Source organism: Camelus bactrianus, chromosome 27 (genome assembly GCF_048773025.1).
Source record: "Camelus bactrianus isolate YW-2024 breed Bactrian camel chromosome 27, ASM4877302v1, whole genome shotgun sequence".
In the NCBI taxonomy this organism is placed as follows: domain Eukaryota; kingdom Metazoa; phylum Chordata; class Mammalia; order Artiodactyla; family Camelidae; genus Camelus; species Camelus bactrianus.
The window spans coordinates 30,248,413-30,263,308 of record NC_133565.1 but is presented as its reverse complement, the minus strand read 5'-3'; the positions used below and the strand labels follow the sequence as shown (position 1 = coordinate 30,263,308).

The 14,896-nt window shown below is 55.4% G+C and overlaps 1 protein-coding gene across 5 annotated transcripts in view; it reads right to left on the bottom strand.

Moving 5' to 3' along the window:
* The window catches only part of RASGRF1 (Ras protein specific guanine nucleotide releasing factor 1), a 95,022-nt gene that overhangs the window by 37,485 nt on the left and 42,641 nt on the right, over nucleotides 1–14,896 (bottom strand). For all 5 annotated transcript variants that reach the window (XR_012502605.1, XR_012502607.1, XR_012502606.1 and 2 more), the window contains exons 6-12: nucleotides 12,848–12,927; nucleotides 10,388–10,581; nucleotides 9,880–9,989; nucleotides 7,322–7,440; nucleotides 5,802–5,962; nucleotides 2,566–2,629; nucleotides 455–591 (exon numbers count right to left, since the gene is read on the bottom strand). Coding sequence is in view for 2 of the 5 variants with exons in the window: in XM_074353943.1 (XP_074210044.1) it covers nucleotides 455–591; nucleotides 2,566–2,629; nucleotides 5,802–5,962; nucleotides 7,322–7,440; nucleotides 9,880–9,989; nucleotides 10,388–10,581; nucleotides 12,848–12,927 (865 nt within the window). In the remaining 3 variants the exon portion in view is untranslated. The remainder of the gene's footprint in view (nucleotides 1–454; nucleotides 592–2,565; nucleotides 2,630–5,801; nucleotides 5,963–7,321; nucleotides 7,441–9,879; nucleotides 9,990–10,387; nucleotides 10,582–12,847; nucleotides 12,928–14,896) is intronic.

Here is a 14,896-nt window from a genome sequence, read left to right as displayed (position 1 = left end):
GCTTCCTGTGCAGGCAAAGAGGGAGGGTGAAACCTAGGCTTTGCGAGGCCTTGGCTCTCTCTCCTGGCTCTGCTACATCCAACATCCTTGGGTCATGGTGCTCAGACTTTCCCGTGGTACCAGTGACCTGGGGTGAGTGCTAAAATGCAGGTTCCCAGGCACCACCTCAGAGACTTGGATCTAGTGTGTCTGCAGGGCTGGAGGGGAGAGCCCTGGAATGTGGAGCTTAAAAAAATCACCCTGGAGATGATCCAGATGCACGGGCTTCCCAGACCACTCTGCAGGTGGCCCAGGGGCCTCTGAGAACTGGGCAAGTAGCGGGGCTCAGCCTCGGCTGGGGCTGCCCCTGGAGACACCACGTCTCCCCATCAGAGCCCTACAGCTGCCCCCGGACCCCCAGCCAGCTTAGGTGTGAAGGAACCACTTGCTTTCAGGAACAGGTGATGCTGCTCACCTGGCTGATGTCACTGGTCCACGCCGCCTTCTCCTGTCTGGATGAGGCCACGAGGATGACCGTGAAGGGTGGGGAATCCTTTGGCTCCACCCCGATCTTAAAATCCAAGTGGTCTATGTCTTGGCCGGATCCTTTGGCTTCCAGTTGCAAAACACGGAGTTGGCAGAATGAGTGTGGGCCTTTTTTGAGTCGGAAAACATTTGAACGGTACTCTGCCTTACCCATCGGCGAAGGCACTGCATCGGTAAGGCACCAGGGCACTTGCTGGTTTCAGAACATTTTTTTAAGGTGAGGAACCCCACTTCACAGACGGAAAGACTAAGCCCTGGGGTGCAGAGCGGCTTCCAGCCACACAGGGGCAGCTCTGAGTCGGAGCCAGAAGAGCCTCTGGGAATCATGGGTCGACCCTCTGCCCTCATCGCGCCAATGGGGAGCTGAGGTCCCCAGGGAGGACTTTTGTAAGATGCCCAGAGGAGCAGCTGCTAAGCCAAGCCTTGCAGCAGGGCCCTCCTGCCCCCACAAAGTGATCCCGGGGCCAAAAGGAGAACTTCAGATCTTGAGCTTTTATGGACGGGGCTGGACATTTAGCTCAGTCGAGGGCTCCCCCAAGCCAAAGTAAATCCTAGGTATTTTTGTTACTGCTCTTAATCTGAACTGTTCCTTGAACTCTTGGAAGCTGTTTGTTTGGAAAGACTGAGGTCACAGCTCAGGGATTCCTTTCGATGCAGCCGCGTTAACTGGGAGTACACTGAATGGGATGGAATGTTGTGGCTGGTCTGCCACAGCCCTGGACTCTGCTTGCTGGCAACGTGACCATGGGGTGGTGCCCTTCCTGCTCTGGGCCCCAGACGTCCTCCTGTACGAGCAGAGTGGGATGTAATGGCTCTGAGGTCCCCACCCCTTCTGGTGTTGACACTCGAGAATTGTAGGATTCCTTGCTGGGCACAGGAGAGCCTGCTCCACGTGGTGACTTGGGGATGGGATGGTGCTGGCCCCTCTGAGAAGTGGGGTGTCTGGGTGTTGAGTGGGGGACGTGTAGGGTCCTGCCTCCACTTCCCTTGGCCTTGCAGGGAAAAGAACTTTGGGGCCTGACGACTCCACTTGAGTCTGGACCAGCTGTGGCCAAGATGGAAGGAGGTGGCGCTGGTAAGAGCCCCAGGTAAACTGCTGCACATTTATTCTAGCCTTGAGGGGCCACCTGGAGTGAAGAGTGCAGAGCTCAGCTGGTGCTGGGGCTGACCAGGGTGCATGCGTACAAGTGCATGTGTGCGTGTGCGTGCGTGTGTGTGTGTCCATCAAGTGTGTGTATGGGCTAGGCTCTTGGCCCCTAGCAAACCGCAAGCCTGACACCAAGGCATGCTGGGACTGGGATCTGAGGTCCTTCAGACACAGCCCTGCCCTGAGGAGCCCCAGTCCGGGGAAGGGCAAAGATGCAGGGTTCAGCTTGTGTATCCCCATGGGCAGCATCCAGAGCCATGGCTGGGGGCCAGTGAATGAGGGAGACATGGGACAACTTTGGTCCAATCAAGAGACAGCAGTGACCCCACCCCTTAACCCAAAATAATGACCTCGTTCCCCAATTCTGATTCTGAGAAATCCCATGGAACGCCCCCACCCCGAGGCTTTCCAAATGCCTGGGCGCTGCCCTCTCCGCATTTCCCTGTCTGACCCCTCTGGTGTGTTGAGGCCCCACTCTCATGCTCCTTTCTCCCTGAAACCTTGCCTCCCATCCTGGCCACTCCAGTCCCACTGTGGGGGATGGTTCCCCTGCACTCCCCCTGGCAGGGGCACATGTGTCCCTGCACACTCCATTCTTTTCTACTGGAGGACAGAGATGGGCTGGTGCCCCCTGGTCTCTTCCTTGAGGCCCCCAAACTGAATGGCACTAACAAGTCCAGGGACCCAAGAAGCTTTGAAGGAACCAGGAGGGGTGGGGGAGGCTATCACCTACTGGGCCAGGGAGCTCCTTCTCTAAGGACCTGGCCCCTCTGGGTTCAGGACCACCCTTCAGCATCCTCCCTTCCTCCCAAGAAAAAACCAATGCCTGGGCCCAACCCTCTGGGGTTAGTGTGTGTGTAGCACACAGGCTTGCATGTGACTGTCACACTCACCTTCCTCCTCCGTGCTTTCTGGGTCCTCCAATAAGGTGCAGTCAATGAGGGATATGACTCCATTCTGAAAAAGAGCAGGGGCCGCCTTGAATCAAAGTGGGAGATGTGCTAGTTTTGGTGTCCTGGAATATCAGGATGGGAAGGGACTTTAAAAGTGAGCACGTATGTGTGCATTATATGCTGAGTGGGCATTTTGGTTTTTAAATTAAAGAACTTTATTTTCATATAAGAAGCCCAATGAAGCGGCTCCAATAGGATTGGCTCAGAGACACCTTCCCCAAATGCGGGTCAAGGTCGGGCTGGGGGCGGAGGAGCCAGAACCTGGCTCGTGTGGCCTCTTCTTGACCTACCACAGCTCCGAGACAGCACCTCGTAGCCCTAAATCTGCAGAAGTTGGAAAGCCCTCGTATATATCACTAGGGAAACGGACCTGTCTCAGGTATGGTTATTCTGATTTTATAGGTGAAGAAATGGAATCACAGAGTTAAATATCTTGTCCACGGCCATCTGGCTGGTTAGTGGTAGAGTCTGGAGAGAGCCTCACCAGCCTGATCCCAGCTGAAAGTCAGTTGCTGGGTTTCAATTACTAAGAATATCTGGAAATCTGCCCACCTCCTTGGGTGTGCGAGCATCTCTCGGGTGTGAGATCCCTTGATGCTGTAGTGAGAAATCAGAGCAACCACACTGTGCTGGTTATAAAGCACATCCACAAATTCTTTGACACCCTTTCCGTCAGAAGATGAAGGCCACTTCCGTCCTCTTGAGTGTGTGCTGGACTCAGTGACTTGCTTCTTATTTAGAGAATAAAGCAGAAGTGATGGGGTGTGGCTTTGGGATCTGCAGCCTCCTACTTGCTTTCTTGTTGTCTCTTGGACCACTTGTTTTAGGGGAAGCCGACTGCTGTGTCACGAGGAGAGGGCTACGGATGAGGGACTGAGGCCCCCGCCAATAGCCATGTGAGGGGACCATGCTGGAAAAGGATCCCCAGCCCCAGTTGAGCCTGCAGATGATTGCAGCCCCAGCCGCCACCTTGACTGCAGCCTCAAAGGAGACCCCGAGCTACCCACATCCACCCAGCTAAGTTGTCCTGATCTCCTGACTCACAGAAACCATGAGACAACAAATGTTTGTTTTAAGCCACTCTATTTGGGGATAATTTGTTACACAGCAACAGATAAATAATAGAATAACTGATGGTAACAAAGATCTGGCCATGCAGCTAATCTATATACGAAAACGTCTGCAGGGCAGGCAGCCACCTGGGAGACAGAGGGGGATGGGAGAGGCATCAGAGCGGCCCCAATCTTGGGTTCTGCTTCTTGTTTGGCTCCTTGGTGGCCGCAGGGGAGCCCCCAGGTCTTGGTGGGCCTTAACTTGCACAGTGATGTTACTGGGCTTGATAATCTCGAAAGCCCCATCTAGCTCTAACCATCTGTTGCTTTAAGTTCAAAAAAATTCTTACGTTAGTTTTAGATCTGGCGGAGTGGTAGCATGCCCCTTTCAGGAGGACTTGAGGCATTCATTCTGTTTCCAATTGCGGTATTTAATGAGAAGTGGTTCGAATTTTAGCTTATGGTTTAAGAACAGACGCTGGAGCCAGACTCCCTGGGTTCAAAGCCCCACTCTGCCCCTGCTGGCTCCTTCCAGAAGTCTCTGTCCCCTCATCTATACAAAGGGGAAAGGAATAGTACCTGCCTCGGTGGGCTGTTCTAGGAGTTAAATATACATGAAGCATTTGGGTTAGTGCCTGGCGCCCAGTATCACTCTGCAAAGCTTGCTATTGTTACTATTACAAGTTCACACTCTACAACTAAGAGTGACAATGACTGTTATCTATTGAGCACTTACCAGGTACCAAGCCCGGAGCCATGGGCTTTGCACCCACTCCCTCACTTAATCCTCACAGTACTCCTGAGAAGTAGGTACTTTTCTCTCCCATTTTGCAGGTAAAGTAAACTGAGGCTCATGAAGTCACCCACTGGTGAGTCTCAGTGCTAGAATTTGAGCAGCACTTGGGTTCCGTGTTCTTTACCAGTGTGCAAAGAGACTTTAAAAACTCAAACAAATGAACAACTCCCCAAACCAAAATACCGTAAAACTAACAAACATAAAAACACATGCTTTCAGACCAGGAAGCGACCTTAAAGTCTCCAGTTCAACCTGCCCCTACTGACCCCCCACCTGCTGGGGGGATCTGTCCCCCTAGCCTGGACAGAGATCTTCCCAGCAGAACCTCCAGAGCTAATAAATAATGACGGCTTTCCTTGATACATGATTTGGTGGAAACTGGAGTATCAGTGTTTGTAAATGAATTCCCCCTTGTGCAGCCAACCGACTAATCTGTCGACACGTTAACATCAGCAGTATATTCCAGGAGCCAGGGCTTGATCTGTGAGCTCTGCAGGTTAGGGCCAGGCATCCAGGGTCTGGAAGGATGATTTCCCTGATGCCCTGGCTTCATTAAGGGCACCTTCTGGCCCTTTTCAGGCTCCAGAGTGTTCAGATTTGAAATCTGCCAAAGCGAGCTTCCACGGGGATGGACACAGGGCTGGGGAGACTAGAGCCGCTCGAGACCGGGGGGGCCTCCTCCCTGGAGCAGGTGTACGGCCACCTGCCTGCCTCCGTGCACGCCTTGGGTGAGGCCCCTCGTCCCTGTTTTGCAGATGAGGAAGTGAGGTGTAGACAGGGGCGGGGAAGATTTCAGGGTCACACACGTGTAAGAGACAGAGGTGGGACGGGTCCTGAGCTGACAGCAGCGAGACAGGCCATGTGCCATGCTGGGGGCAGCAGATTCTGTCCGGGGTGTGGGCTCTTGTGCTGGACAAGTGAGTGCCTGAGGGGGTGTCAGGAGGGGCTCGGTCTGAGCTCCTTTTGACTGGAAAAGAGAGGCTCAGGCTGCTGCCCTGTCCTCCGCCACGTGCCACCATTCCCCAGCTGCCCCTCATACACCTGCACACGGGCCTTTTAAGGGCTCCTCTGGCCCCCTTGGCTCCTCTGGCCCAGCACCCAGCTGTGGGGGTGCCTTCGGGGGTCTTCAAACTCACTTTCCCACTTCCTGTAATATCTCCAGTAGAAAACCAGTCACTGGCCTTCTCATTCCAAGCCACCACTCTCATGTCTCTGACACGCTTGCCCACCATCTGGGCCCAAGGTCGGGGCAGTCAGGACCCCGAGATCAGGGCAGAGCCTGCTGGGAGCCCATGGACTGCCAGCCCCGCAGCTCCCACTGCCCTTACCTTGGTCAGGTGGAGCTTCCCACCGGAGCCTCTGGTGCAGATGATCAGATGCTTAGAAAACAGGAAGCACTGTCGCTCGCCCTCTTTCTTTAGGGACAGAGACCCCAGGCGTCCCCTGGTGATCTTGCCCTTTTCGGACATGGGCACCTGGATGAGGGATCCTGTGGATGGAGGAGAGAGACCCTGAGCCCATATTCCAGCAAGACCCTTCGCCTCTGACCCAGCCTTGAGGATGCATGTGGGGACGCAATGCCAGCGGCCGTGGCAGTGGGACAAGGCTACCAGAGTTCTTGGTAGCAAACACGTACCATGGATGCTCCCTCCAGCCCCTCCTCAGGGCCAGATGGTGGGGGTTGTGTGGGGGATGATCAGAAAAACTCCATGCAGCACCCTTTGACCTAGCCAGGGCCAGGGCCTTGGAAAGCAAAGGAACCCTTTGGTGAGAATGCAGGGCTGGACTGGAGTTGGGGGTGGCAGGAGGCTAAACACATGTGGAGCTGGCCGCCAGGTCCAGCCCAGCCCCTCAGGTTGGGAGGAACTGCTTCGGCCCAGGGCGATGGAGCAGACTCCTGGTCTGTGGGGACACTGCCCATCCCAGGGGAGGTCATTCTTGGGGCCACCTCCAGCTTGGGCCCAGCACAGCTCAGGGGGAGCTGGGAGACAGATTAGGTTGGCTCTGGGCTCAGCAGGTCCCCGGGTGGGCCTGGGGGAAGGACACAGGGACCACACATAGGGGCTCAGAACAAACTCCAAGTTGAGGGCAGCTGGGGCCAGTGGCAGCTGCACAGGCCAGCGGGAGGTGCTGGCAAGCTTTTCATCTGGTCAGAGAATCCTAGGACTAGATGGAAGGAAAGCGACAGGTCCATCCTGTGGTGGAGTCACCTCTGGGGCACACTAGCAGAAGCTGAAGTTTCCCAGGGGACACGGAGCCTGAACCAAGCGGCCTTAAAGGCATCACGGCTCTAACACCCAGGGCTGCAGAGAGTCTCTTCTGGCCCCTCTCAACAGGGCTGTGCCTCTCAACACTGTCCCCAAGGTCAGTGAGGCCCAAGGGTGAGGGAACCCTACCCATGAGAACCACTGTGATCATGGCCTCCCCCGAGAGGCAAAGGATGCTGAGCAAAGGACAGAGGGACTGGCCCACCTGGGACGCTGAAAATGCTTGTGATTCACGGGGCCATTCGGAATCTGTCCCCATCTTCCCCTCTCTACTCTTTCTCCAAAAGGACATGCCAGTGTTTACTATGACATACAATAGACAAACCCAGGCCATCTGGGGAGAACTATGTTTACATCTGGGGAGAAGGAAACTGTGAAAACCAATAATATCTGCATCTATATGTATAGATACCGACATCTCCCTGTAGCTGTCGCTTTCCCCCGGCAGTCCCGGAATACTCTGCAGTCACGCTGGCAGGTTTTGGCACACAGCAGCCAAACCAACTGGTGGTGTCCCCGAGTGCCACCTGCCTCCCGCTGCTGGGCCCACCTGGCGGGGTGGCAGGGTGCGGAGGCCATACCTTGCCTCACAAAGGTCTGGCTGGTGTCCAGGAGGATCTCGCAGCCTTCGATGATCATGCGCTCGATGGCCAGGTTCTTTCGGATGTTCTCTGTCTCGCTTACCTCATCATGCATTATCCTGTGGGGACAAGCAATGACCATCAGGGACCGGCTGCCCCCGCCTCCCAGGGAGGAGGGAATGCCGGTCTCTGGCTAGACCTAGGAGGAAAGCCTGGGGTCCAGGATTCGCAGGTGGAGCCCGTTGTCGTAAAGCGGGAGACAGCTCGCATCTACTGAGTGCCTGCAGGGTGTGTGCACGTTATGGGGAGGAGGGTGGGTGTCTCATTTTGTCCTCTGACAGCTCAAGGAGGAAACAGAGGTTAACCGCTAGGAAGCAGGTCTGTCTGAGTTAAAGTCTGAACCTCGTGGATCAGAGATAGCAGAGGTGGGAGGAAGATGGGTGTACAGGAGGCATCCTTTGTTCCCCACCCTGCCCCTCATCCCATTGCTGGCCTTATTTCCATCCATAGAACAAACCAAGTTCATTCCTGCCTCAAGGCGATTTGTCCTTGCTGTTTCTTCCCCCTGAAAACTCTTTATATGGTTGTTTCCTTAATCGTCAGGCTCTGGACTGGCTTATTTCTGAAGCACCTGGCAATCCAGCTGGCTCAGCGAAAGACTGACTTCGGCTTACTTCTATTGGCTCTGGCACACAGCTCGCCCTTAAGAACACAGACAACTCTTCTTTCTGGTCTCCTGACTGCTGCAATGCCCCTCCTCACCAGGAGGTGGCAGTACTGAACTGCTTTTAAACAATTGCCCTGGTGGGAAAAGGTAGACGTGAGCTGCCAACTTTGCTAAAAGCCATGGAGTCTTAGGACCGTAGTGAGTAGTTTTTTTGTTTTTTGTTTTTTTTTTGGAGGGGGTCTGAGAAAAGTACCCCACCTACTCTAAGAAAAGCACAAAACCTCCTATTTGTTTGCCGATGCCTGAAATTCTATGATTAAGACCAATAAGAGGGCTGATTAATATGTATGCAGCTTACAGAGTTCTCGCATAGACATTATCCAATTTAAGCCCCACAACAATGGGCGATGGCACTGGTGGAGCTGGAGCTGAGATTAGTGCAATCAGCATGACGTGGGACAAACTACTCAGCCCCTCCCAGCCTTAGTTTCCCCATCTGCAGTTTGTTGGGGTGAGGATGGAAAATAACGTATTTCGCGGGCTGACCCTCCTCCTGGCACATGACAGGTGCTTGAATAAAGGGTGATGATCTTTGTTGCCATTATCATGGCTGCAAAAATGTTATTGTAAAAAAGGTGGCACACTGTAATTTGTTAATTTTTTCTGGTTAACAGACTGGGGCATTGAGATGGTGTCTCTCTGCCTTAGGGGCCCTGGTCCCCTCCTCCCTGCCCCTCAGCAATGCTCTTCTCAGGATCCCAGGCCTTAGCCTCCTTCTAGAAACAACATGGGACAGGGAGGCACCTTTTGGGGTATATGCAGCTGTGGATAGAGACTCCACTTTTGGAATTAGCCAAAGTCAATCAGAAGCATCTCTCTTGATGAGGGTGGGGATTTAGCTAATGTCTGGATTTGCTAAAAAAGAAGGGGGTGAATCCAAAGTGGCAAAACTAGTTTTGGTATTAGACATGTGTCAGCTGTAGCTGCTCAGGGTAAGTGGCAGCCCCAGGCTGGGGTGGGGGGGCATGCTGTACATGCAGCTGAAGGGCCTCGGGGGCTCTGGGAAGGCATGGGTTTCTAGGGCCTGAGACTCCTGGGGGAACCGAAAGTGATGACCTGGGTTATCAATGAGCCCAGGAGTTCAGGAGGAAAAACAGGACCAAGGCCAGAGGCAGGAGAGAGCCAGCCCTGAGGGCGCAGTGTTTCTCAGCACAGCCAGGGAGGGGTGGGTTATCTGACGCTTCCTGCTGTGGCTGGAGCTTTCCACAGGCCCCCAGGGAGGGTGCCAGGGGGAAGAAAGGGCTGTTGTCACACGGTGGGAAAACCCTCCTCTGTGCTGCTAGGGCTGGGTTCAGGGCCAGGTGCAGGTGCTTAGAGCAGGCGGCACACCCAGGACCCTGGGGGAAAGGGGATTGGGGTCTTAGGCCAAATTCCTTGGCACCATATGCCACCTGCACCCCCGCCTGCACTGGTACAGGGCATCCCGCAGGGACGAGGAGCTCGCTGCCTCACGGGGGCCCCAAATCTTCTCCTTGGAGAAGACTGCAGGATCTGGCTTCCTGGGGCACGTGAGGACTGCGGTCCACATCCCACAGTGGTTTTGTTAGCCTGCAGCCACACCCCGATTACTCCCTCTCCCTAATCCTCTGCTCTGGGAACTGTGCCCTGATCTGGTCCAGCCTGGTCCTCTTTCTGCCCAGCTGGGAGCCGTGGCCTCACTCGTTGCCCCTCGCTGGACCTGGGAAGCCGTTTAGGGCTCTGGGCTGGTTGGCAGGGCCCCGCACAGGGCTGGGGGCTGGACCCCACGCATGGCAGGCCTGGCGGACTCCGGGCGGGGGCACTGTCAGCCCGCGCCTGCCCATGGGAGGGGGTGCCCCGCGGCCGGGCTCACCTGGACAGCTCCTCCAGTTTGGACTTGGCGTAGTCCAGGCTGTTGCGCTCCACGTGCTCGTGAGGGGTGTGGGCCAGGAGCTCGTGAAGTGTCAGGATGTACCTGGGGATCTGGGGAGGGGCAGGGGACAGGGACAGAGGAAGGGGCAGGGAAGGTCAGAGGGACAGACAGAAACAGGGAGAGAAAGACAGGCTCTTCCAGGGTCTTGTCTGGGACAAGAGCCCAGAGCTTGAGGTTCTGCCCCAGCAGGAGGCAGGACTTGGGTGTGGACTCAGGACCAGGAGCTGCCCCTTCACCTTCCCGTGCGGCCCATGTCAGCTGGCCTTCCACCAGCCAGGGGCAGGGGTTGGTCCTAACCCCATTCTCCAGGCAGCCCAGAGGCCATGGCCTTTGTCACCGTGGCATCCCTGCAGGCCTGGCTCCCCGCCAGCCTCGGCCCTCCCTGCCCAGCCCCCCAGCAGCCCCCCAGCCCTGGGCATGTGCCCTGGCAGGCGGGGCTGGGCGCCACCTGGAACATGGGGTAGGTGAGGAAGGTCTCCAGCGTCCTCTCCTCGCAGTCAGGCTTGGCCTCATAGTGCTTCAGCAGCTTGTCGAAGTCGCGGTTCTGCTTGCAGTGGGCCAGGATCTGCAGGCTGTACTGGTGGTTGCGCACGAACTCCTGGTAGATGTTGAGCATGGGCAGCAGGATGTCGAACAGGTCAGCTGGAAGGAGGGCGGGGCTCAGCCGGGGGCTGGGGCATCCCCAGGGAGACAGACGCCCCGTTGGCCCTGGACTCACCCAGCACTACCCAGGAGGCCAGGGCCAGGATCAAAGTCCCGCCCAGAGAAACCCCTGCCTTTGGAGACGACTCTGGCACCACTACCTCCCCTGGGCCAGACAGGTGGCCCCAGACATCGGGACCACATCAGAATCACAGATTTTGGAGATGGGAGCCCTCTATAGTCTGACACCTGTGTATTGGAGGGTCAGAGAGAGGAGGTGTAGTGAGTGCTGTGGTATGGCCCCCTGGAAACCCTTCAGGACCCAGGAGACTTGTTCCCAGCTGCCACCAGTGCTGGTGGCTCTCAGCTGGATCCTCCCCTGCCGGGAACTCTCTCAGCTGAAGAAAATTGCTTTGCACAAGCTGGACCCAATGGCAGGTCCAAGTGAGGTGTAAAGGCCAGCCTCTGCCTTGATTTGGGACATCCCTGAAGGGCCACCTCAGTTCCAGAGCTTTCCATGGGGTTGGCTGAGGCCTCTGTTGTAACCGCATCGCAGACGACTCCCCTCTGCTCTGGCTCTGCCACGCTGTCATCCTGAAGGCTCCCCAGGAGGCCTCTCTCCCAGAGTGCCCCATCTGTGACAGTGACCCATCTGAGGTCACAAGGTGAGTCAGTAGCTGGGCCAGAACCAGGCCTCCCACCTCCCCCATTCCAGGGCTTTCCACCACATGACATGCCCTCCTGAGTCTCTGTCCTTTCACCTTGTCCATTCCTTCGTCCATCCGCCCCTGTTCTTCCTGACCGCCCCAGCTCTGCAGCCCCTGGCTCAGGGAGCTGGATCCCCTGCTGGTCCGTCCGTCTCAGCCTCCTGGGTATCTAATATCCTGCCCTTCCAGCTCTTGAAAGCCTAAATCTGCCTTCCAACACTTGCAGGGACGGAGTCGAACCACTGAAACCCCTGCTTACAAACCCCATCAAAAAAGAAAGACAAGCCTTCCTCGTAACAAACTCTAAGTGGGAGCTCTTACACGGGGTATTCAGCTGCCCAGTGGGCAGCATCTTCAGCTCTGTGGTCACAGGAAGTGTAGACCTTGTCCTTCTAAGGCTGCTTCTTATTGTGGTCTTGGGGAAAATGGGGGTCTTTGACTTGAGAAAAACAAAAATAGTGCCCACTCCCCTGGAAGCCTCCTGGCCTGCTGGCAGGAGAGCCTCTGCTGCCTCCAGTTGTCCCTTCACTTCCCGGAGCCTGTTCCCTTGACTCCATAGCGGAGGTGATGCCAACACTCACCTTTCCCTGCTGACTGGAGTGGAAGGAAGATGACACCTGGTGTGGAGGGGCGAGATGCAGGCGGCACTCCCGTACACCACTCACGGTAGTGAGGGCTTGGAGAGCAATGTGACAACGCGTACACACCTGTTGTTCCACTAATTCTACTTTTTGACTACCTGCCTCAGGGAAACACTCTCCAATATGGAGAAAACTTCATAAGCAGAGATGACTATTTCTTTTCTTTTTTTTCTAAATTTATTTTTAATGGAGGTACTGGGACTGAACCAAGGGCCTCATGCATGCTAGTCATGCACTCTACCACTGAGCTATACCCTCCCCTCCAGAGATGATTACTTCTAACAGTAAAAAGGTAAAATAACTTTAAGAGCCAACAAAGGGAGATGGTTGCATAGAGGGTGGCAGGTTCACAGGGCACTGGAGCATTATACGGCCATGAAAAAGCATGCCTTCAGCATGAGAAAACACTTATGCAATAATGTTAAGCAAAAAAAAAAAAAACAAAAAACAAAAACCCACAGTGAGATTCAAATTCTATATTCAGTATGTTTGCAATTATGTAAAATGGGAAAAAAATCCCCCAAGATGTACACATAGGAAAAAATAGGGAGGCAACAGACCCAAGTGTTTACAGTAGTTATCTTTGGGAAGCAGAACTATGGTTGATATTTTTAAACGTTTTCTACTTTTCTGGATTCTCAAAGTTTCTCAAGTGGGTACATATATATTATTTTTAAAAGGGAAAAGCAGATAGGACACTAAAAATATATCACTTCCTCCTAGAAATGTAGCTTTGGCCAACTTGTCTTTCCTCTTCTGCTCCTTCAGCGGGATTCTATGGGTCTCTAAGGGGCCACTCTGTTACACTCTGGAAGGTCAGAAGTGCCACCGGCCAGGAGGGGTGGCCCCCGCCCAGGGACTTCTTGGTGGGGGCGGGAGCAGGAAAAGCTGGGGACCTCTGCCAGGGCTGCTACTCACCCAAGACTAGGGTGGGCCAGCTGGAGATGCGGGCCTTCAGGCCTTGGTAAAAGATCTGGTGCAAAAACATGATGGTCTCACTGAAAGAGAAAGCACAGGGTGAGCTCTGGCCAGGAGTTCCTGCCCCCCAGGGTGCCCCGTCCCCCAGGTCCAGCAGAGCAGAGGGGCCCCAGGGGAGAGGCAGGGGCTGTCACTGCCCGTGGGACCACAGTGGCTCAGGGGAGACCTTACGTGAAAGCCCCATCAGCGGGACGGACAGTGTGGTTTGCGGGGCCCAGCGCAAAGCACACCCGTGGGGCCCCTTGTGAAGCAATGGCTAAGAACGTTGGGATGGCGACTGCAGAGCGTTCCGTCAAGCACGGGCAGTGGAGGGGCACTTTCTGTCTGCCAGCCTCCCTTGTCCCCTCAAGTCCCCACCGGCTGGGGATATCCCTGAGGGATCTTGGAGGAACCCAGGGCTCTGGAGAGCATGGAGGAAAACCCACTGATGATGTGGGAAGAGCTAGGGCTTGAGACCCACACAGAGCAGGGCTTGAACCTGCCTCTTGCCCCTCCCGAGCTGTGTGATCTTAAGCAAGAAGTCTAACGTCTCTGGCACACGGGTTCTTCTGTATAAAATGTGGAGGTGAAATGAGGTAACTCTTGAAAGTACGGATGCATAGCAGATGCTCAGAAAATGCTAGCTTTCCACCATCCCTTTTTGGGGGAAAAGTTAGAAAAGTGAAAAAAAGAAAAGAAAGAAATCCCAGGATCTCTGGAGGGCCTGCTTTGTCACCACCTAAGATGCTCCAGGGAACACGCGTTCTCATCGGGCCTCTGGGCTCTCCCCGGGCAGCCACATGTGCCTTGGCTCCCCTCCTGGCACCCCCTTCCCTGCCCTCTGCTCCCCAAGCCGCTGGCCCCAGAGCACAGCCCAAGAGAGAGGCCGCTTCTGCTCCTTCCCGTGGTGCCCCCCACCCCGCCCCTCCCTCCCCGCTGTCCCTCCCCTGCTCCTGTGCAGCACCACAGCTCCTGCTCCTTGGATACCCAGGGGTCTCCCCAGCCTGTCTGGACTTGTCTTGAACCAGACAGGGGAAGCCAAAAGGACTCTGTTGTGCACCTCCTTCACGGAAAGGAAAACTGAGTCCAGAGAGCAAGAAGGGGCCCCCAGAGTCAGGGCTCTGAGCCTGCCTTCTTCTCTCCCTGCACTGTTCTCTATCTTTCCCTGCCACATCACAGCCCCTGCCTTGGGTACAATCTGCGCGGTGTGCTCTCTGCTCCCTCCCTCTGCGCTTTCTCAGCTCTTTGAGTGGCTGTTTGAGCTCCTGGTGTTTTCCACCCTGGGGCTGTGTCACTGGCTGTTGTCCCCTCTCCCAGGGGTTTGGGCCCCACCCTGGGGTCTCCCTTTCTCAGGACGAGAGCAGGGCATGGAAGGCACTGGGTGGGCACAGAGACGCCCCTGAGCTTCACAGCCCAGGAGGCCTGTGGGGGGCAGGGCCTGGGGTCTCATGTACACGGTGGGCCTGAGAGGCACGAGACTCTGTGACTCCAGGGGGGTTTGAAATGCCCTGTGCACCCCCACTCTGCAGAGAAAACAGGCTGAGTTGGGAGGGAGAGGGCATGAGAGAGAAAAGAGGGAGAGGCCGCAAGGAGAAAGGGGGGACGGAGTGAGAGGTCGGGGAGAGAACACAGCAACTCCGGGCTGAAAAGCGAAGTCTGTGACTCTGTCGTAGCCACAGGATGCGCAGGAGGGAAGGAAAACGTCTACCGGCAGAAGCAACAGGCAGCCAAGTAGAGGCAGGGTTCTGAGTCCTCACTCCTGAGTGGGTCCTACCCGTCACCCCCCTGAAGTTCCAGGAAAAGTGGCCCCTCCACGTGTGGTGACACACTGATTTGGGGACTAGGGCCCCCACCTGATGACTGAAGTCATTTTCAGTTTTCAGGCAACAAGTCTGCTGCAGATTGACCCTTGACAAGGCTGGTTCCTGTCTGTCTGTCTGTCTGTGGTCCCTGAACTAGTTACTAGGTAGATAAACATGTACTGTACTGATTTTAAGAATTTTAGTATTC